We start from the raw sequence: 24071 nt of genomic DNA, 5'->3' as shown, positions 1-24071 counted from the left end.
GAGAGATGCTAAATGTTGTCTTATGACTTTGCTTTTAAATGATCGTTTTTTAGAGCTTAACTGTATTTACTCAATCCAGTGGCTTTCAGTGAGACATCACACAGGCTTCAAATCCTTTACACAACCTCAACTCTGCACAGTGCAGGTGGACAATGCAATCCCTCCCCCCTCTTCCTCTTTGGCAGCCTCCCTTGTCCCAGGCCCTGTAGAGGATGAAGATTTCCAGTGTTCATGGCTCACGGAAGTCCCGGGAGCAACCCAAGAGCTTGAACACCATCATCTGAGTTTCTCAGTTAATTCCACATATGTAGGAATTCTGTGCTCATGACACAATAATGTAAATTCATGTTGTGAGTGAAGGTCTGGTGACATGGCATTTAAAATGGAAATACAAAGTTGTTACTGATTTTTCAGGGTGTTGTTTGGATCACAAATCTAGCTTCACTCTAACAATTCTTCTGTACATGACCTTGAGTGAATGAAGCAGAAAATACCCTCATGGTAGCAATTATTTTTGCATATTGCACCTTTTCTGTGTTTCTTAAATTGGACTAAAAATAAGGATTACAATGAGAAAAATCTACTAGACAATGTATATATGACAAGCATTTGCATTTTTAATGGACTCATTTTGAATTCAGAACTGGGTGACAAAAAAACCCAAACCAACTCCCAAAAAACCCCAATAGCAAATAAGGTCTAGAATCAAAAGACTTGCAAATTCTCCTTTTAAATCCGTGAGAGAAACGGTTACATACATGGCTGGGGACACTGTAGTGCCCTTATTTATTTTAAGAGTTTATGTACTTTCCTAAAAGAATAACAGAAACCTTCCTAGAAGAATAAACAGGCACCATTAACATTAGAAAGAAGCTATACACTTTGGTGAGCTACTGACCCTTATTTCTGTTAAATTCCATAAGAGATTACAGACTTTCAAACTTGCATCACTGCAATGGCTGCTCTATGTGTAAGGTGATTAAAAATTGATGCCTATCTACTGCTCAAAAATTTCAGAAAACAGGCTTTTTCTCGCTTCCAGGTTGGAACAAAAACAGCTAAAAAAACCCCCACACCAACAGTGATAGTATAATACAAAATGGTTAAGTGAGGCTACAAACAGAATCAACTTCTTAAAGCTAAGCAAAAGCTTTGTCAATATCCCAAGACAGATTCATCCCAAAGTAGCTCCTCTTCTTTTTTGATATATATCTGTGGCTTCTCTTTATCCTTTTTGTGCTTTTTGCTCTCTTTCTCAGTGGAATTTTCTTTAAGTCTTTTGCCTTTATAAGGTCTTGATTTCTTTTCATTTTCCAAGTCTATCTCAAATTTAATTCTCTTCTGCTTCACATTTTCTTTTCCAAAAACTGCACCTTCGCTATTTTTCTTTCTTTTCTGCTTTGTGGCTTCTTTCTCATTCTTCAGCTCTTCAATGATGTATTTTTCCACTTCAAAATGTTTTATCTGAAATTTCTGTTCTTTTCTGTAGGAGCTGGTAGAAGTGTCAGCAAGCACAGGTATGTAGCAGTCTTTCGATTCTGCAGCTGATAGCCTGAAGCTTTTCTCTCTGATGGTGTCTATCTCTACCTCAGATGCTTGCTCTTCTTTACAGTAGCCCTTGTTATAGCCATAATTAGGTGTCTTTTCTAGTGCTTGCTCAGAAGCTGATGGCCAGCTCGGCATTTTGTTTTCCCCAGTATTTGTAGGTGACGGGGTTTCTGAGAAAAGGCTGGAATGCTGGCCTTGTTCACGCTTAAAGTTTGAAGATATAACCTCACTGAGGACACTTTCTCCTTCAATGTTTTTATCTTGAAACTCTTCCTCTTCTGCTTTTCCTAAATACCTTCTTGGCTCTAGACCTTTAGCTTTCCGAACTTTAACATGATCAGTTAATTCATCTTGAAAGGAGCCATATGTTTTCTTTGATTTCTTCATGAGATTAGCAAGCACTGTTTCTCTGCATAAACTGGATAGAAAATCTTAGTTATTAATACTGACCAATTTGCTTAGCATCTGTTGAGTTAAAAAACCCCCCCAAAACTCTTATTTCCAGAGTTACAAAAAGAACATATTCCAAGTGTGTTGTTCTGTATAACTACATGGACCCTGTTACACACAATCATTATGTGTAAAGCTGAAGTTACAGGGAACAGATTCTACTCTTTGTGAAAACTGAAAATCTGGAATAACTTCACGAAGACCAAATGAGTTTCTTATGACCTAGATGCTCTTTAGATGAATAAATGCGTTTTATTGAAGAATAAGATGCATTTAAAATGACTGCATACTTTTTTAAAACTACTTTTAAAAAGAAAATTTAAGATTCTCTCTTACTAACACATCTCCAATTAGCAGCAGATAGGAAGCAACTAAATTATATACTGACTGTCAAGTAATAAAGTTACTAATTTCTTTATGAGATTCATTCTATTGAACAGTTGCAGTACAGTAATTTCAGGCAAACTGAAAATTACTGGGAAACTGTGACTCCACAGCAGAAACAAAACTGAACAGAAACAACCAACATGGATTGCTAAAAACCCCACACAAGATAAATGTGCTCCCAAGGCAAAACTACCTATTAGTTTATCTTCTACTCTCCCTTTCCTCAGGACGGAAGATAAAGTGGTTAGATGACAAAGATATCCCCTATGGGAAGGGCAGCTCTGAAGATCTATCCCTCAAATGCATCTTGTTCTACCTTAATTCACCAGTTTTATACATTCATTTTGTTAAACTATAGATAGGCCTGTAGCAGTTCCCTACACTCCTGTTTTTGGGGACTCTAATTCTGTTGACATTGAAAATCATATCAGTTTACATCAGGCTCTGGTGGTTATATTATTATTGTACCTTCACTTAAAACATGTATCATGTTGCCTAATGCCTAATGCCTAAAATGCCTAACATGTAAGCAATTTTAGTATTTAGCCTATGTGCACAGCAACCTCTAAAAACTACATCTTAAATCACCACAATATCAATTCTGCAATTAACACAGTCTACAAGCCCTCTTCTGGGTAAAAGGGAAAGTACAAGAGCTATCATCTATCCCATAAATGATCTTATGCCAAATTTAAGATACACATTAATGAATCCCAAAAGCAACACAATTGATGGAGACTTGGCACTTTTCAGGATTAAGGTCTTCTTTGCCCTGTCAGTAGGAATCTTTAAGTTCAGACCATTTCCTTCTAGCACTGAGCACTGGAGATCCTGTACCAAAATAGGTGCTGCTATCCCCAGACAGCAAAATAAATGGGAAAACCATACAGGTTTCAGGACGTTTCCCCTGTGGGTTGTCACTGAAGATGCAACTGTGGGAACTCTAAGACTGAATTTCAGCCACAAAATATAATGTTTAAATGGACAGTACCCTTTTAAACCAGTAAACTAAACAACAACAAAAAACCCCAACCAAAATCAAAACCCCCATGAACTAGTCAAAGTCACTTAACAGCAGACAACAGGGCTAATGAAAAAGTGTGAAAGTACAAACTACAGAGCAACAGTAACAAAAGACTTATTGACTTACTTAATCCGGTGCTTATTTCCTTGCACATGGTCCTGGTATGTTTCTATAGATGTAACTATGACATTACATATGGAGCACACATAATAACCAACCCCAAGAGCTGAAAAGAAGGTTAGAGAGGTTAGAAAGGCTACAAATGAAAGGCAAAACTCAAAGCACATCACAATCCCATCCCATGCAAGGGTCCTACCATAATGTTCCTATAAACAATGTTCAGAGAGATACAAAGTCTCTGCTGCAATTTTACAGTAGGATAATATTTATCAAGGGAGCTGGTCCAGTTGCAGCATACCCATGGTTTAAACATTAACAAAGAGTATTTCTGATGACTGAAGTGATACAAGATAGTTCCAGTAAACTGTTGTCAAGTGCTGATGAGAATGAACTGTACTGAAAAACTAAATACTATTTTAAATACCTGACCCAAAGTAAGCGCCAACAGATACCAATCTAGTCAGCCCAAATTTAATTAAAGTAAGATCAGTTTAAACATTACCGCTCAAACGTTCATGTAGTGTTGGTTCAAGCCTGTGAAGATGCTGAGGGAATTGTCAATACAGTATATTACAAATATGGTACACAGAGTCTCAGGGAAATATAAGGTAAGGTCAGATGAGGAAAGCCCTTGTGTTTTTTAGGTTGTCATTTTCTCCTCTCCTATAAGCTACGTCATCCATAGACCCACGTGTTCCGAAACCAGTGAGTAACCTCTTCCCCCATGCAAACCCAAGAGCTTCATCCATTAGAAAAATGCAACATTAATTCCAATGGGCTATTGCTTTGCATCAAAATGTATTATTTTGTTTAAATTATAGCATGACTTAATGAGAGATGTTTTAACTAACAATGACTTTTGACTATCAGGTAGGATTTTGAATTTCTTACTAAAGAAAGGATTGACAGTTTTGTTGCATGGGACCAGGTGATGCCCCCTCAAGCACCAGGGTCTTGGCTTCGGACGTAGTGCTTGAGCTGGAGACAGTCCTGATGGGAGGCTAGAGAACAATGGCTGTTTAGGAAACAAATTTCCTTTTGTGGTAAGATTGAAATTACAACAACCAGTTTAATGATCAAAAGATTAAGGGAAGACATAACACCAGTTTTCAATTATTTAAAGAATAAAACCAAAGAGAAACAAATGATTCAATTCTCTCCTCTGCTTCTTGTTCTGTGTACATTGAAGAAATACATTGTGGTCAGAGAGCTGAGTTCAATGTCAGTAGAAGGTTTTAAGATGGAGAAGGCAAAGATCAAGAAGTCCTGGGAGATATTCCTTATGAAGGTTGTGGAGTTTCCAGCACAGAAGGTTTTAAAGAACAACGGAGATGAACATTTTAATAATGACACAGATACAACTGAACCTGGCCTTGGATTTGGGGGACTGGGCTATTTTCTATAATGCTTTGAATTCGATTGCAGAACTTGGTGAGGACTGGATTTGAGTCTCAAAGTCAGTAAGAAAAATTTTCCAACCTACAGTTGCCAGAGATAGAACTTTAGCAGTTCACCAAACAGAAAGGAAGAAATGAACTTGTTCTGTAACACAGGAAAAGACTATCATTTCAGGCAGTTCCTTGAACAAATAAGAGCCGAGTACGTGAGCTACACTCAGAGACTGTAACACTTGCTTATGTTCTGCTTACCATTTGTGCTGTATTCTCCAGGGATGACCTTGTCTCCCAGCTCCTCCAGAATCTTTCTCCGTGCTTCATTTCTTCTGTGTTTCTTACCATTATAATGCTCCTGGGCCACAAGTGGATTATTGAAGGGAGCACAACAGAGCTTACAGTACTTGTCTGCATCATTTAACTTCAACCTTATGTTGGAGGTTGATGAAGACTCTTCAGCTTTTGAAGGCAGCAAGGGTTTCTCAGCCACTGGCTTTTGTAAAGCTGGAAACATGGAAGCAGAGGATAAATCTGCTGACAGCACAGCTAATGAAAGGCCAAGTCCATGGAGCAAAACAGGTGACTGCAGAACTACAGAGCTGCTGGGTGCTGAACTACTTGCAAGAGACTATAAAATATCTTAGTCCTTGCAAGGATATGAAAGTACAGATAAGGAAGACAGCCGTGGAATATTCAGAAACCCCACCCACATTAGATGCCTACAAAACAGCTGTGTGTGATGGCTGGTCACTCTAAGGTCCATATGCAGTCTAAGAAGAGAGATTTACTCTGCAGAGGGTGATTCAGAGCACATACACTATGCTCCATCTTTAAATACAGTTCTACAACTTGTACAGGACACACCAGCTAAGTGTTGCTTGTGGACTAATTGTTTTTTAATTTCTTATATTAATTTAGCAGAGGAACATCTTGTTGGAACTGCAGTGAATTCTCAGAACAACAATAAACACCTTTCATTAATAAAAAACTAGAAATATTTGCCTTTAGTTTTGGTCAATAAAGGATAGGGAATCTGAAAGCAAGGTTCCATGGCTTCAGAGTTGCACAGGGTAATATTTTCGTTTATCCGCCTACAGAGTCACCACATGACAGCTCCATGACTTTGGTAGAATAGAAAGGCATAGAGACATAGCAAGTGTAGGAAGATACTTCTATATGTTTGTTTCAGAGTGTGACAGGAAACACATGCAAAGCAAACTATTTAGTTCTTACCAGAAACAGGCTGCATGCTCTGTGCTGGCACGTGGGCTTGGTCTCTCGATAACTGCTTCAGCTTTTTAGCATGGATCTTTCCCAAGCAGTGAGACAAACCCACAACTGGGGAAGTAAAACTCACATTGCAGAGATTGCAGTAGTTGTTTTTGTCTACTACTCCACTCCCATCCATCTGAAACCAAGCAAGGGCAGGCTCAATTATTAGCATTCACTGAAGTATACAAGGAAACATTTTATGAGGAATAGTCACCTGAAAATTCACACAATCCATTTTCTTCTGTTTGCCATGCTCCTGTCTCTCATCTTTCTCACCATGCATTTGGATGTAATGATGAACTTTCTGAGCATGTTTTTTGCCCTGGGAAGAGACTAGAATTATTCCTGTTTCAGTAACAGTGATCCGAGCAGTGATATATCCAGTGACCGGGACTTCATTCATCAAAAACTGCATTCAACACTTGCCAAATTGTTTTTATATAAAGCAGAGCCACAAGCAGACAAATGCCAACTCATGTAACAATACTATACTTTAATCAATAATATAACATTTTGCCTCAAGCACCCCTCAGAGTCATCTACTCTTTGGGGAATCAAAAATCCTGGTATGTTCCCTTATAAACAGGGATGCTAAGATAGGTAAGGAAAGGAATGCAGCCATGCCACAGAACAAGTCTGCTGTGCTTGGGGGACTTGACAGCCATCCCATGCCGTGACACAAAAGAATGACAGGCAGCACAACTTAACTTACCTTCCTAAAAAAGAAGCCTAGTCTCCCCATACAGTCAGCGGAGAGAAACAAGTTTCTCTGGAAGGTGAGTTTAAGTATCTCCAGTCTATGGAAATTTCTACACCTTTCTACTGATGATACGATAGTAGAGGTGACTAAAATTGGGTGTTAACGTATACTTCCCTCAGATACAATTATTTTTTAATTCTCTGAACCCATGATCTTCAAACCCATGGACTTGCCATGTACTTACTCACGTGCCACACTATACACGTGAGTACCACGCAATACAGTGGTAACCTACAAAGCAAAACAAGTAATTTGTCTTCTCTTACCTGATGCTTTTCAGATGTCTGTTAAGGATTCTGAGGAGCAGTGCAGGATATTATAACAATATTATCAAAGAGAAAGAAGACCTACCGTACCTGGCTAGACAATACAGGGACAACTGAGAAGAGAGAGTCGGTTATTTCCATCAATTCATTTTGTAATGGTGAGGTCGGGTAACTTAACAATTGCATCTATTATCCTCAACTGGATCTTGATCCGAGAAATAGGAAATCAAATTGAGGGTCTGAACTCTGTTAAGTTCTGACAGTACAACTAAGTTAAATCAAAGTAAGGAAACACAACACCTTGTGAAGCCTAAGTCTTAATGTGAATAGCAAGAAAGACTCCTGACAGCAACTGACACTTTAACTTTTGCAAGAAGAAGGAAAAAGACAGAAACATCTGTGCCTGCAAACCTGCACTCCCTCAAGATCAAGTTTCAAAATAAAGCATACTTTCCCATGTCTACAGCAATATTCCAAGGCACACAGTTGTTCCAAGAAATGCCTTCAGCACGATTCATACAACCTGCCTCCAGCAGACACTGGTGCACAGAGCAGCGCGTGTGTATCGCTGGGTGAAGCATCAGAAGGCGTGACCTTGGTCCGCTGTAGCTAGCACTGCCCTGTGCCATACGTATGTTCTAGCTCACGTGGTACAGATCTGCTTCAATCCCATATACAGCATGGCCTGACACTGCTCAGTTCCTTCTAAAATCATGCTGCAATATGCAGGTGATTGCATCTTACTATACTAAATCCACAGCTTTCACATTCAAGTCTGGTTAATGACTAAGCCTAGCATAGGCCTTGGGAAACACACTATAAAAAGTGGCCTTTTATAACACTATGTAGAAATCCCAGACAAACAAACCAAAGCCCCAGTGCTTGCTAGGAGAAATCCTCCCTTCCAGCCTACCTTATAGTGTGACACCCTTTGAGTCTTAAACTGCAGCACTGCCTTGCAAACCTTACAGAAAGTGTCGGTGAACAGGTCTTTCCTTGTTGCCTCATCTAAAATGTCGTCTAAACGGAAAGAGCAAAAGACAAAAATCAGCCAGTAGTCAGGACAAGATATATTTGTATGTCTTTGCTTAAACAAAATATCAACCACTTGAATATTCACACACAGCACAAGATGAAGAAACCAATGTTCATCCACTGAATCACACCATGCCTCATTGTGGCTTCAAAGGAATGCTGAAAAGCCACCTAAACCTTCCTACTTGCAGCAGTATTGCTCTCATGGACTTAAAAAGTATTACTATAATAGTACCTAAACTTTAAAGACAAAGAAGACAGAGACTCTTCATTGGGTTTTCAGTCCATTTCAAATAAGGCACAATGTCCAAAAAACTTGATTAATAGCCTAAAAAGAAGGATTTTAACTGGACTAAGTCATACAGCTAGTTAAATAGGGGAATACTCCTTAAAGAAGAGGCTTAAAGAAAGTCTGGAAACAGCTCAGTAGATCAGAAAAGCTTCTGAGACCTCCTGGCCTACGAACTTGTACCTGTGCCCCATATGCCAGTTTAACTGATTTAGTCATATGGAGGAAAACTGCTCCAATGGCTTGTTTTGATTTTCTTTATCCTGTTCCCAGCTAACTCACAGCCTGTATACACTTCAACTCACATTAAAATTGGCCCAGGCTTGAAATTATTTCTAAATAATTGCATGTACAGGCACGTTGGATCTGAGTGGGGGGACACTCTAACACGCACTTAAAAGTAGTGCCAACATCATGTAAACTAAGAGAGTTAAAAACACTCTTCAATCAAGCATAGCTGTGTTGGCAAAACCTCACAAAGATAAAGCTACATCATCAGCCCAGTTCTTTCTCCTATTAATACACTTTAATTCATTACGGAAACCAGTTTAACTCATATTGCTTGAAATTGTTCGCTGGTACAGGCTATACTTTCAGGGAGCAGGTTTACCCACGCTATTCTACCAGCAAATCTCCTTCTGTGCTGACAAACTCTAAGACTACCTGTTTCTTTTTCATCCCCAGTGGGTCTCACTTTAATTCCAATTAAGCTAGAATTTTACTTTTTGGCATGCTCTGCTCTTAAATATAAGCCCAAGTTAAACCAGTTTAAAGCAAAAATAAAAGAAGCAACATAACTTAATGTAAGGCAACATAACGTAATGTGCTCTAGGCAATCCTGCTTCAGCAGGGGAGTTGGACTAGATGATCTCTAGAGGTCCCTTCCAACTCTGACAATTCCATGATTCTGTGATAACTACACAGTGACACTAAACTGTGCCTCTTCAAATGAAGCTGAGGTTAAAGGGAAAACATTGGGGAAAGTATTGTGATGTCTTAACTGAGCTTACTCCCTGTAAGTTCACCCAACAGTCAATCCATCCTGGAAGCCACATGTGGAGCAGGTGGCTTTCTGTGCTTTGCACACAGCCTGGAGAGATCGTGGGCAGCGAAAGCATCACTCCCTGTGGTCCTAAGGCTCAGTGCCAAAAGGCATCTAGAAACCATGAAAGCAATCAGCCTTTACCCTTATTTCTAAGGACTGTTCTTTTGACCCCTTACCAAAGGAAAGTCAAATCCAAAGAGACATGAAAAAACAGAATGAAATACTGTGTAGTGTGTCCTGTAACTGCAAATAACAGCACTAAGATGTGGGATGACCAGTTCACAAACGATTAAGGAAGGACTAGAGTCCCCTGCTTTTGCCCTGGACAACATATGACTGCCATCTTTGCACAAGTAAAAAGCCCCTTAAAAACAGAGCATGAATTTCAGTATAAGCTGTATGACATATTTTAACTGAGCCAGTACCACCCCAGGAATGTGGCTCCAGTGGAAGCCTGAAACAAGGAATGCCAAACTGCTTTGACAAGGCAACATTAATGCGTGCAACCAGCTGAAAACCTATCAGCAGCTCTATGGGTGCTGACAAAACCTGAGGAATGGCAGATGCAGAGATTCTTCTCAGACTGTGTGCGTGTTTAACCCCACTTTGCATTCCCAAAGCAGCACTCCTGAACTGTTTAACATACAGATCTTAATTAAAGCTGGCTCTAATGAGGGTTTTGGCTGAGGTTGCAACAACAATTGGGTATCAAAATGCTGCTGTCTGGCATGGTTTACCATCAGTCCCTGATAGAAGAATTAATTTTCTAATAAAGACTACATTTCCATAAGGTAAATGGCCAGATGACTAGTCCTTTAGAACTTCGTTATTCTGTAGTATGTCCTATAGAAATCTTCAATATTCTACAGTTACTGATTCACATAGCTTTGCCCCACAATAAACAATGTAAATCCACACAAGAAAATCCAATAACTTGGTTCTGGACATTAGCTGAAAGCCCATCTTGCACCTGAGATGCATGAATTGCCAATGTTTGTAGCAGAAAAAGCCACTTACAGAGGAAAATTACACCAGTTTGCTCAAGTGTATGGAACTGTAAAAACATAGCTACCTAGAGAAAGATAAATGGAACAATATTCTCTATTAAAAAACAACAAAAAGCAAATTGCAATGCAACCAGGCACAAATCTATGAAATACTACTGCCATAGGCAGTATTCACTATATTTCAATTTGCATAACCTCTCACTGCAAAACAGATCTTGGTTTCAAAGACAGACTTCTTTATATTAGTTAAGGACAGTATTCTATGCATATTTTCCTTGATTTAACAGTGAACTGCACAGCATCCTTCACAGATAAACCCCAACAAAGTACATGCTACAAAAAAATAAACCTAAAAACCATTGTCACGTGAAATTAAAATCGGGTTTTAAATTCACATTCTTGGTGGACCACTGCAATGAAAAGACTGGATTATAGGTACCAGAAGTCTGGTTGTCCAAGTAACTCCTATTGTGCCTCTTCAAGCCATCCTGAACCCTGCTGTGCCCTTGTCCTCAATGGCATTTTGCAGTAACTGATGAATTGCACTAATATATATTCTAGGGACAATTTTAAATATTGCTCTTCATTGTTTCAAGAGTTGTTTTCATTCTTCAGTATCGTATAGAAGTTGACAGGACTTACTCAGATTCTTTCTTCTTTGTAAACTTACCACATCTTAGATCTCTTTTCTATTTATACTATTGTTTTCTATTTCTCCTTAAGTCTTTCAATTTTTCACCTAACACTGTTGTCCCTCTGTTTTGGCTCTATCTTTTCTCAAAATAAGGCTATGCTTCTACAGCAGAGTCAGCAGTGAGGAGTGCAGAGCTACCTCAGTCTAACACTTGTAGCACTGTAAGCCCAAGAATTGGTTTACCCCAAGAGAGAGATATCTACTAAAATAAAGACATGGAGTTCACAACATTTGCCTTGATTTTGGAACCTGAAGAGCTGCTCTACTCAGTTTTTCTGCATGATCGCAAGATGACTATTAACACATCTCACATGAAACAGGCAGGGTACCCAAACAATAACTTGGCTGGGGAATACAAACCATGAGCGTGAGTAACATAACCTGTTCTAATGCAGCTCTTGGCATTCATCTGCTATTATATTAGCAATAGCCTGGGAGCTCAGTTCCAGCTTTGTCAGTACCATACAGCAAAGCACAGCATAACCCTGTCTGCTTTCCTTAGACCAAACAAGGACAGAACATCCTCATCCACAGAAAGGATACAGCAGCTGCTACCCAAGTCGGTTAGAAGCACAGCTACCTTCTAAAAACACTGGGTAGCCACCTTTAAGAACCCGTATCTGATAATTTCAGCCTCAAACCACATGAAAACCCGTACATATAAACATAGCTTTTTTTTATTTTCTGTATAGTTACTGGATTTTTAGGCAAATATATATGCCTTGGATAACTTACTTCTATGTGGTCTTCTGGTGAACTGCATAAAATCAAATTCAGGAACAAGCTGATGGGTCTCTCACTCAAATCCCAACTGGGCAGTAAGTCATAAATGGTCTTCAGTCCAGCCTGGGCAACTGCAGACTCCTTCCCAATGGCAACTACGCACATCAACAGCCCTCTTTGCTAAATGACACATCTCTGCTCACTTCCAGAGAAGTGTCATGAACAAGTCTGCCCTTTCTCCTTTTAACTATGCCTCAAGACCATTTGCGACACACAAAAACGACAGAGCACGGGGAGATCTATGCTACCACTGCCTGTGTGCAACCAGTTCTCTAAATATTAAGCTGAACTTGAGATCTTCAGCTTTCAGATTCACAAGACATCTTTCATGGCAACCAAGAAAAACATTTTTAAAAAAATAGCTTACCTTATAGTTTGCAACCATACCCTCAGAAACTTTTCAGAGAATGAATCAAAAGCCTTGCAGAACTGCCATATTGCCCCTGTCATTTTTATGCCTCCAAAATGTTTAAATAAAGGTACTGGTATCGTAAATTTGGAGCAACTGTTCGGATCAACTTTCTGTCATTAAGAAATGGTTCACTGACGAACAGACCACCTACTGTTTGTCACAAAGAGGCTGCTCCTTAATAAAAGGATGTATTTTTAAAACATTTTTATCCATAAAACATGAGATTATTTTTTTCCCACATTCATGTCACAGGATGAAGTCAATTGGTAATTTTCAGTGAAGCTTTTCTTTTATTTTTAGGCTATTCCACAAAAAACTGTTTATGTTTGTCAACAGCCCATATTTTGGAGGAAAAAAATAGGTCTTTAGACTATCTGGACTGTAGACATTAATCCAGCCCACGCCTCCTATTTACTAATGACCCAATGGCAGTATTTTCTCCTGTGATTCTTAGTAGGTTTTATGGTCTGTCATTGCGACAGTTTTCTCAGCTATGTTATGAAACCTACAATACTTGGTACTGCCACAGACATGCTGTGAGATCTCATGTTTTGTGAAATCCACTGACACCCTAAGAAAAGACATACTATAGCAACAACAATTATTAACAATAGTTTACGTATCTAAAGTGATACACAAATTGAAGCAGCACACATAGGAGTTTCTGGCAATCAAAGGATGAATCTGATCCTACTGAAATGTTAAGAAGAGCTTTGCAAGTGACTTTAGCACAGCCAATTAACCTCAGATACTCATAAGGTCCCATGAAAGGAAGTGCAAAGATTCCTCAAGGATTTAACTCAATGTTCATGGGAAGCATGGAGCACTGTAACAATTCCCTCTGGCTTTTTGGCTCAGAAATCCCACCGACCAGATTGGTACCTCTGTTCAGTAATGGCCCTGTTTTCACTGTCACCTCACAGCAACAAGATTGCAAAGACTGGTCCTGGGGAGCATAGCTTCTGAAAGCACAGGTGATCCACACTTTGTTGGTGCTTATGGGTGTTAACATCAAGTAAGGCTGTCACTAAAAGACATGGGGTTTTGTATGGTAGATTAAAATGATTAGCTGTGGGGCTTCAGTAGTCATGAAGGTGACTTGTTTACGTGAAGACACAGGGCTAAAAACAAGAGTGCAGTTCTTGATTTTTAAGTGTCTAGAAGCACCAAGATGGATTAGAGCCCATTTCTAATGCTCCCAATTAAGGTGGCACTGACCACAGCAAAAGGATGCACAGAAGCGAGAAAGAGTCAGGATGACAAGGGACAATTACAGAAACACTAGGCTGCACGTTACCATGTGTATTTATAGACTTATTTCAAGCAAACATAATTATCAGCTCACCAACACACCATCTGCCTCACCTGTACCATTTGCTTTTGCGTTACCCTTCCTAACCTCTTAACAAATACTTCTTTTCAGAGGGAACTGGGCTGAGAAACGTATCTGTCAAAGCTGATTGATTAGATAGAATGAGAAATGAGCATGCAAGTACCACCCAGGCATAAAGGGAAAAATCCATCTCATAAGCCAGGTAACGTCTTCCTGTTTCATCATGCTTCAGTTGTATGCCCAGAAAGAAAACGTGACAGTCTGGACTTCCATGAATGTACTACCTACAAGCTGTCCTTAAAAAACCTGATATTCACATACACAGAGAATATTATTGTTGTTGAACTTTCAAGGCCAAAGAAAGTGGACCTGGGAGACAACTGCTACCCTTAATGATGACCTGTTAGAATTAGCATAGTCTCAAACGGAAAACCGAAAAAACAGGTGAAGGCTTCCATTTTCTTTTCAAAGATAGGAATAAAATATTTTTGATTCTTGTGAGTACTAATTCTTAGCAATCACTATAGTATTTCTTGTGATTACTTGAGCTGTTATTATGATTCAAGAGCTTAAAGTCTAGGACACAGAATAGATGCCAAAAAGATTTTTTTAAAATTAGAATCATAAAATCGTTTGGGTTGGAAGGGACCTTAAAGATCCTTACTGATGCTAAATTCAAAATGATCTGGGTGTTAAATATCTCATGTCATGCATATCTCAGGTGAAAGGGATGCACCACCTCTGGTCATGTTTCAAATGAATGCTAAGACTATTTGCTATCCCACTAAAAATTAATTCCCCAGCCACCCGAATCCCTGTTTTAGTAGTGTGGATTTATAAACATATATAATTATTGATAATTGTGGATGCCTCTGTTAAAATTACGTTGCAGGACTGCAATAAAAACAGCTTACTCAAAACCTAAGGATGAGATCAAGGAAGTGAATATCAAATATGCAGATAATCTATGGAAAGGAGGACTTAACTGTTAATGTCCTTTAGTTGCATCCAAAAATGACTTAAAGCAAAACAAACCCAAAACTGTTCAGTGTGAGGGTCTGACTGGGAGACTGGGTCTACTCTCAGCTGTGCTGCCTACTTGTTAAACTTCGCCGACACCCGTAAACCTACATTCTCAGATGCATGTACATTTGGCCTCTAGGCATTTAAGCTTGAAAACTCTGGGTTTCATTTCTGTGCACCTGCGATTCCTGCAACAGTACCATGGGAGGAATTAGTTACCTACTGCAAAGGGATGGGTTAAAACTAATTTTTATGAACATAACCGTTCTTCACTTTGATGGGTCCTTTTGATATTATCCTAAGCAGCAGAATTGGCATAAGCAGCATCACTTTAAATTACTATTTTCAGTTAGAGTACGAACAATCTTGGTTTAAATTCCTTGGTTTTCTTAGAAAACAAGTGTTTCAAACCAAGTGCTTTTGTAAATGACTGCAGATACCAGCCTCTTGCTATTTAAGGATGAAATAAGTAGAAATTAGCAGAGAAGGACACAATTCCTTCTACCCACCTGAGCTGCATTTTACAAGTTACCTTTTGAAAAGCACTTAGTGAGTTACTGCCAATAAAACACACCTCCACTATTAACTTCTCACTGTGGCAGCAGGGTTGGAACTAGATGATCTTTAAGGTACCTTCCAACTCTAACCATTCTATGATTCTATGGTGGTTGCTCCACACTCATGCAAGAGAGGGAATTGTTCCTCTTTCTAATGGTGCTGCAGCCTCAAGAGACTGCAAGTCCCATCGGGTCCTGGTCAAAGTCAGTAACACCAGCTCAACTTCGCAGGGATCAGAGTGTACTGGAACATGGAGCCTGGTGAGCTACGGTTGTAGACAGGTACATACGGCCAGCCCTGAACACATGTAGCAAAGTCAGATTGTCCTGGCTTGAGGTCAGCCCAGCCTAGGAGGAGTTATTATCTTCACACTCCAGATGGCAAACCTATACCTGATACAGAAGGGACAAAATGCTGTGTAATCTTAATTCATAGTCGGTAGTTAAAGAAAATGATACGGTTCCACAGGAAAAAAAAATGAGTACGTTTTCAGATGTTTGCAAAGAAGCAAACCACAGGGCAAAAAGATCATGTCTTCTATTCTTCTTCAAAGAAATACAGTCAGCGCATTACCCTGCCTTCTGAGTCAATGCTCTATTTAAGTCGCAGTTGCCGGAGTACTGCTTCATGATTTTATTTTTTATGATGCCACCTTCGAAACTTGAGATTGAGACGTAACCTAGTAATTTGATTCAAATCTAATGTTTTAATGAGTTGGTTTCACTGTTACAAGTCCTCCATCGTTAAGACAAGTCATGAATCAATGAAGATTTATTGATTACCAAAAACCACTCCAACTTTACAGACTGGTGCAAGACAAGTTTCCTAAACACATCCACTTTCACTAAAATGACTTCTCATTCTTATCTCCAATGCAACTTATAAAAATGTCTGAGTAAATAGAAAAGTCTGTTATTAAAGCAGAAGTAGATCAGAACAATAAATGTATGCTTAAACCCCAGCATACATTTAATTGGTATAATTTTCTGACTGACATCTTCTGAAAGCCTTTAGAAGACAAAGAAGTAAATATTTCATATGCAGTCAAATTAAAAGCAGTCTGACGTAATAGCGAATAACATTGGTGAGTGAAGAGAGAGAACATCAAGCACCACCTGAATATCCAGGTGATATCCAATATACTTACATTCTTGCTCATTCATTTAGCATTTATAAAAATACTTCTCCAGAGGTGTGTTTTATACAATTATTTTTTTTAATGTAGAGAATAAACCCAGCCTAAATCACCAGAGAATGAGGAGCACAATCAATAGGCAATGAGGGACACATTCTTAAAACAAGATCAACTTGATTGTTTTAATGTTAGAACACTGAAATATGGGCATTGAAAAGACAGTGTAAACTGCAGGTGCTCGGCATCTCTCTTAACAAGAGAACTGAAGCAATTTAAATAATTTTTTTTAAAAAAATCAAAATAACAGAGGTGGATTTTGGAAATCTAGAACAAAACAGGTTGCCTAAATTAATAAATCAGACTCTTATAGCGTCTACATTGAAAGATAATGATTTGCTTACTGTTTTCAATTCTCAGTTACGATCCTAGAAGCACACCCAGCATTTATTTTTTTTTTATATTCTTCAATGAAACAGCAATTCAGTTAAGGCATTAAAGCACTGACGTAAGAAGGCTCAGGGGCATTTTAACATTATTGTGCTTGTATATTTTACTGCTTGAGAGTTCGAGAATGTCTTTTCAACTTTAAACCTTTGCTATCTCTTTTCTTACTTTTACTAGGTTAATTGTAGAGGAATCTTTGTGGCAAGCCAGGTAGGAAAGGCAGGAGAAAAAAGGCTTTCCTCAGGGCAGTATAAATGTGGTATGAAAAATACTAACGGTAATTAGAATATCAGAGACCAGGTAATTTTAAAAATGCCTGTTCAGCCCAGGACTTTCTACCACTTGATTAAAAAGGAAATGCTCCCAGCTTTAGTCTATTACTAATTTTTCTTTCCTGATTCTTGAGGCTGGAGAAGACAGAAAGCAGAATAATGTAGTAAAGAAAAAGTCTAGGCTAGACAAATCCCTTAAGGCAAAGGTATAAAGTTTCAAGTTCAAGGTACTAAATCCACAAAATGACACAGCCAAATTCTGCCCTCAAATGCCAGCAGCAAACATAGCATTTTAATGAGAAATAGACGAATATTCATGAATCAAGTTCAACAACTGCAAGTCGTCAAGAGCAAATATTGACCCACATATTTTCTTATTTTCGCATGGCTGGCTCCAAGGCACACAGGCAATGGGGGTAGCGTATCTCACCAGGCTACCACCTGTCAGCCTCCCAGAAACTGAGTGTGCATGCCAAAGCCTGTCCCAACTGCAAAGTAAAACAGGTTAATTTACATCACGTGCACTACATTAGCTTGCTTTACTCTGCAAGCAAGAAAGGCAGGAGCTTATGAGGAGTTACCTCATCTCAGCTGACTGGCTGTAACTTTACATGATGTCCAAACTCTATTGCTTGTAATCACAATATTCCTACTCTGTAACAAGACCAAAGATGACCAAAAGCCTGATTGCTTAGAGTATCAGCTGTCTGAAACTGCGGGCAAACATCATCACTGAAATCGAGTCACTTTTGGTTGTGGTACAGCATGGTCACTGTACAGTGGAAGACAGAAAACAACCTTAGAAATAAACTCAAATATCCACAGATACTCAACTTAGAAAGGGCAGGCAAAGATAACAAACTTAAAAACCCTTATCAAACACACTGAAGTGCAGTATTACAGCACTGAATTCCTATACGAGGAAAGGACAGATTCCTCGTACCAGACAGAGTTCGATTTCTACAGTTAGGTGAAAGGTGTTTCTCCAAGGAAACAATACTGTAGTAGCACTAAATTTTCATTTTCTCAGCGAGTTTAGTCCCTGAGCATGCTTTTGAATGATTTTGTTTTGTTTTGAAAGCTCAGGTCATTGTAAAAAAATGAAATGCCAAACTGGACTCTGCTGTTTGAAAACGAATGCTGTTAATGCTTACGTATTTCCATAAACTAGTTTCATCATGCAAGCTATAAGATTTTTCCCCACAGAATACTATAACAAGTTAACTTACAAGCGTTTATATGCATCTTTGAACGCTACATATTATCACAAATTTCACTAAGACACATGGCTAGGCCTGTATGCATGCACAAGGCCTTTGAAACGTACACCTACACTACCAAAACAGGGGTTAAACCTAGCACTGCCCAAACCTTCTCAAATGCAAAGCTAAACCAAAACAGTGCTAAAAGCCCTGATGGCCAGCTGGATCTGTGATCTGCCTTGATACACAACAGAAGCAGCTTGCAATTGATGTGAAACATAATGCTCCCCCTTTTGCCCCGGGGTGAGCAAGCAGCAAGACACTTTGCCTGCTCTGAACTCATCCAGGACACAGAAAATATTTTGAAGCATTAAGACTGAAGTACAATGTATCAAATCACTACTAATAAAATTAAGGTGTGTGCTTCTTGCAACACAGTTCCTCGATTCTCTTCATTTTTCTTCCTGTTGGTCCAAGTTTCTGTCTCTGCTGAACATCACACTGACCTCTGCACCCAACTGTCATGGTTTAACCCTCCTTGGGTCTTATAAACACATAAGAAATACACCTTCCAATCCCCACTTTGCACTCTCTGAGGCAGGTTAAGGCAAGTTACTTACCCTTCTGCCTGCCTCGCTTTGACATAAAAATGCTCCCATGCAATTGTATGATAGTAATTTGTGCAATGTTATTTTTTCAGCCTACTCCCAGCACTATTTAAGACGGGCTTGTGGAATGCTGCGTGAGAAGCATATAATCAGTGAATTGGTACCCGACGCTTTTTTTTCCTCTCCAGTAAGTGAAGATGTGTAGAATAGAAAAGGAGGGAGAGGGGAAAATCAGCCATTTATAACATAAGAGCACTATACATTGAGTCTTGAGAAAGGATGCATGGTTGTAACTACAGATTAACTACTCTCTTACAGGTACCATGGGATTTTATTTTGTTGACACTGAGACAAAAGAAACCCTTAGGCTAAAGCAAACAAACCAAAAATCCAAAGTGTATGTGTGTGTGAAGGAATTAGCAAGAACTGTTGCCACGGAGTTTCCAAAGCCAAAAGTTACTGCTAATTTTGTATTTAAGAAAAGTATACCCTCCCTCCTCCACAGGCTGTCAAACCAGAAATTACCCATAATATCCCGTGCTGCAGCTCTATTTGGCACTGATATGAACTGACAAACATAACCAGCAATCCTTGCTGTGTCTGGGTCACGATAAAACCTGTACCAGCTGTGCGCTAAAAATAAGGGTGTGAGCTACCTCTAAACACTGAGAATTTAAGAAACAACCTTCAGACCTTAAACTCCCTTGAGATTCCCAGGAGGTCAAAGTACTTTTAAAGACCTTGTTGCACCAAAGAACATTTTGGAGTTCAGGAACATGACAACTCGGTTCAAGAAATAAGCGTGAAAAATGGAATTTAAACCTAAACATAGCAAGACTGCATTCCTAACTTTACCCTAGTATATTCCTTTGAAGAGCATAGATCTGGGTTTTTTTTCTTCCTTAAAATAGCTGCCAGCTTTTTAGAGATTCATTCCAGCAGTTATTTCTGTTCAAGAGCACTACTACATTTAACTGACAATGGAGAAATCTGCTGTTAATGGATGTTTTCCATATTTAAAGAAAGCCCATGTTTATGCATTGCTAAGTTTGTGGCTATTTTTGTTTTTTTTAGCTTGATTTTCATTATACAGTCAACGCTTATAAACCACTGACCAAAGTCTTTCAACATGCAAGTATTTTATACCCATTGTACGAACAACTTGGCATTGCTGGAAGCTCAACACTTTATTTCTGGGTGCTATTTGCTAGATTTCAGGAGAGATTACCCAGGAAGGCAAGGGCATGGGAAGCTCCCATCACTTCTCAGCCACAATCTTAAGATTCAATTCCAGGGCTGAACATCACAGGTTTGGTGTGTAAAAGTAACCTGTTTGTCACCTTGCTGTCCCACAAGCATGAGATTAGTTTATGAAGATAGAGCAAGACCTCTTTGCACTGAAGAATTAAACACAAGACTACCTTTTACAAACTGCGTATCAAGCAGCTTGGACCTATTGCAGATACCCTGCCCACTCCTTCTGCACGCAAAACACAGACAAGACTCGCGTTGCATTTCGCTTCTCGTTATTTCTGCCTTTTCCATCAAAGGCCTATCACTTTTCAGTACTAGCACCATGAGAATGTACTTTATTTCACAGAGGGAACCGCTCTACCACGTTTCTGCCGTGTTCTGACAGGCCCCTGTCACCACCTTTCCCCTCACAGCTCCGCCGAGGCCGGGCGGGGCCCCACTCACCTTCGCGGCGGCGGGCGGTGAGAGGGGGCGGAGGAGCCGCTTTCCCGCCCCGCTCCGCCGCCATGGCCCCAGCGCTGCCGGCGGGGAGGAGCTACTCCCTCTGAAGCCCTTTGAGAGCAGGGCGCCGCCGGCGGGGCCTTCAGGGCCGAGACACCTTAACGGGCCCCGGCCGCCGCCTCCTCTCCCGTAACGAGCTCCTTATGCGGGCCGCCTTCACCTCACCGGCCCCTCGAGCCCTGCGCGGCCAACCCCGGGCCTCCCCCTCAGCGGCCCACAGCCCTGCGGCCTGACTAGGGACTAATAACGGCCTAGCAACGGCTAGTAACTGCCTTGTAACTGCACAATAGCTTCTAGTAACTACCAGTATCAGCCTGGTATCTGCCTCGGAACTACTAGTAACTGCCTCAGAAATACTGGTACCTAAAAACAGCCCAGAAACTACTAGTGAGAGCCTAGTGACAGCCTAATAACTGCTCAATAACTACTAGTAACAGCTTAGTGTCTGCCTAGTTACTACTAGTAACTGCCTAGTATCTACTAGTTACTACCAAATATCTGTCTAGCAACAACTAGTAACTGCAGGCCTCTCCCCTCAGCTTGGGTGGCTCCTCTCTGCCCCTGGCACCCAAAACACCCCCAAAGTCCCCCAAATGGCTGCACATCCACCAGCTGTCCCTCCCCTCCATCACCCCGTGGATCCGTCCTTCTTCAGGGCTGAATTCCCCCCAGCCCCTGTTGCACTCACCCCCAGGAGAACAGGCAGTCGAGTTTCCCCCAAATTTTCCCCACTGTCACCCCAAAAACTGGTTTCATTGGGACGCAGGGCTGATCCTTGCCCTGCAGGATTGTGATTACATTTAACGTTTAATGCTGAATTATAATGACAGGATGAGTCTGAGGAGCACCTGCCTAGGACAGGTTTTTTCTTCCTCTTTTTTTCTTTTTTCCTCTCTAATGCACAGTTTGTCTGAGTACTGCTCAGCACAGTCCAGAGCAGCAGCGGTTAAATTTGGTAACATAGTGCTTTAGATAATTTTTTAGAGGGCAGTAGAGGGTGCTGTTTGTTCTCCTGTCAGGAGGAGGCCACTCACCCCTCCAGCCCAATATCCAGACAGACTCAGAGCGCAGAATAACCTGCTGTTGAAGGGTCAGCCTTGCTCAGCGCTCCAAAATTGTCGTGCCTGTCTGGCTGGCTTTGAAATTCAATGTGTTTCCAAGGGGTTGAAAGTAGGGTCGTTTCTCCAAATAGATGTTTAAGAGGGAATCCCTGTTATCCTGCCTCTCTTGGCCCTTTCCAACTTTCTCGATGCTTTCTCTTCAGATTGACAGTTTTACCGTCATATTTCTGCACACAGCTGGGTCTGAAACCATGCCCAGGTGGTACCAAAGGTGTGATACTCAGCCAGATGGGTGATCTCCTCCTGTACAACCCGGCTGTGGCCAACCACTGTGGCATTCACCAGGCTGGAAGGGGAGAAATGAGACTTTTGTTACACTCTGTCTCAGCCAAACTGTTTTTTTTTTCCTTTGTGATCTGATCAGGTGAGGGGTGCATTGTACTGGGTACACCACGGATGTCTTACTGTGCAGAGACCTGCTCTGTTGTAACTCCATCCTAGAAGGACTTTGATCTGTTGGTTTTAGTTGTCTACTTTGAAAAGATATAATTATATTCGTTGTTATAATTTACTCTTTGTTATTCTATTCTATTCTATTCTATTCTATTCTATTCCATACTCTTTGTTATCTGGGAATCAGAAACAGTGTTTAGTGTGATTAATGACTGAGTTCAATATAGCCACACTCCAAATCAGGGGGGTTTTTTGGGAAAAAAAAAAAAATACTCAGTACCTAATTTTTAGGTGCTAAAGCACTGCTTGCAAATATATGTATCTGAAAGGCATTTACATGCAGGGGAATTAAACATGGGTAACAGGTGAGACCAGAGCATCCTGACATCACATATCACATAAGTGGAGCATTGCAATTAAAATTGTAATTACTTGTAGTGGCTAGTTGCCTGTAGTGACTTTTCTATGCTGCTCAGCGTAAACGCTGGGAGGTTTGTGCTGACAGCTCTGCGATGGCTCTGGCCCTCCTCAGTAAGAGTGGAGGAGTCTGGTTGTTTTGAGAAGATTGCTCATAATCACATGAACGCCCAGATCACCCTGAATTTAAGGAGTTGTGGATTGATATTGTTTGTGCTTGGCACACACGGGTAAACTATAACACAGGAGATTTCTGCTGAAGCGTGCTACAATTCTTCATTTGCAGGCAAGGAAAATTGCCAGAAGCTTTTAGCAGAAGATGCTGAGCAGTTCTGTGGCTGTCTTAAAGAGCACAATGATACTTCCCACTGCCTTGGCAAGGTAAAGCATTTCTTTTACAGTCTAGGGATGAACAAGAATTACCCTCTTTACTTCTCTACACCTCACTTTTCCCTGTTAAACCAGACAGGTTTTTCTGTGCAGCAAGGAGGTGTAGGAATAGGTTTGCAAACACTGGTATCTATGTCGTCGTTAGGGATCCAGGAGGAAATAGCATCAGATTTCCTAGGGGTGGGAGGGTAATATTAGCAGGAACCCCGTGAAATGCTATTAAATGATAAAAAAGTGCTGAAGAACGATATGGGCTGGGTTCAATTTCCACAGCGAGGTTCACTCTTATACATGGAGGCCTTTCCTTGCATCACCCCAAACTTGTACTGGCTGCTGGGGGCAGAGAGCAAAGCAAGGGCCTGGCTTCTCATGGGTTTGGTCTGTCGGGTCTACCCTCCTTTTCCACTCAGGTGGCTCAAATTCCCCTGTCTCTTCCGTGGCTAAGCATTGGAGGTGGGGAAAGCTCTCAAATGCAGTGCCGTTTCAAAGAGGTTTACTGCATCCAAAATTGTGTGAATATCTAAGCTGTCCTGCTTGCTTCCACAGCCCATGCCAAACCACTGCTGTCCTTCCAGCTCCTTCTACGCTGCTCTGTGCGCCCACTGCCACCAGTGTTTGGGAAGTGACACCCCTTTTCCAGGCTCTGGTGGCAATGGAAGATGCCGAGAATTTCGGAGTGTGTATTTCGCTGTTATGGCTGCCTCTAAACACGCCATCCATCTCCTAGAGGGTAAAAATAAAGCAGCATTGTTTAATTTCTGGAAAAAGCCAGATGACAGTGGAAGGGGTCAGAAATATGCATGCCAGCCCTCCCTGTCCCACTGTCTCAGCTGTTGCTTCCTGAGAGACAGAAGCATGTGGTTGCTAAAAATACCCTGCAAAGAGAATACATTCTCTTTCCAATGAGAGACTATAAATTAATCAGAGTTGTAAC

General features: G+C 40.5%; 1 protein-coding gene across 1 annotated transcript; it reads right to left on the bottom strand.

The window, feature by feature from the left end:
• Positions 1 to 1155: 1155 nt before the first annotated feature.
• KRCC1 (lysine rich coiled-coil 1) lies at positions 1156 to 20823 on the bottom strand. The gene is made up of 7 exons (XM_074147615.1): positions 20760 to 20823; positions 8135 to 8241; positions 6410 to 6517; positions 6157 to 6331; positions 5179 to 5427; positions 3536 to 3635; positions 1156 to 1957 (listed from the first exon to the last, which is right to left on the bottom strand). Exons 1-7 carry the CDS (start codon positions 20821 to 20823, stop codon positions 1156 to 1158), a joined length of 1605 nt encoding a protein of 534 aa, XP_074003716.1.
• Positions 20824 to 24071: the final 3248 nt, after the last annotated feature.

This window comes from Numenius arquata, chromosome 5 (genome assembly GCF_964106895.1).
Source record: "Numenius arquata chromosome 5, bNumArq3.hap1.1, whole genome shotgun sequence".
NCBI lineage: Eukaryota > Metazoa > Chordata > Aves > Charadriiformes > Scolopacidae > Numenius > Numenius arquata.
This window is presented reverse-complemented; position numbering and strand designations above follow the sequence as displayed.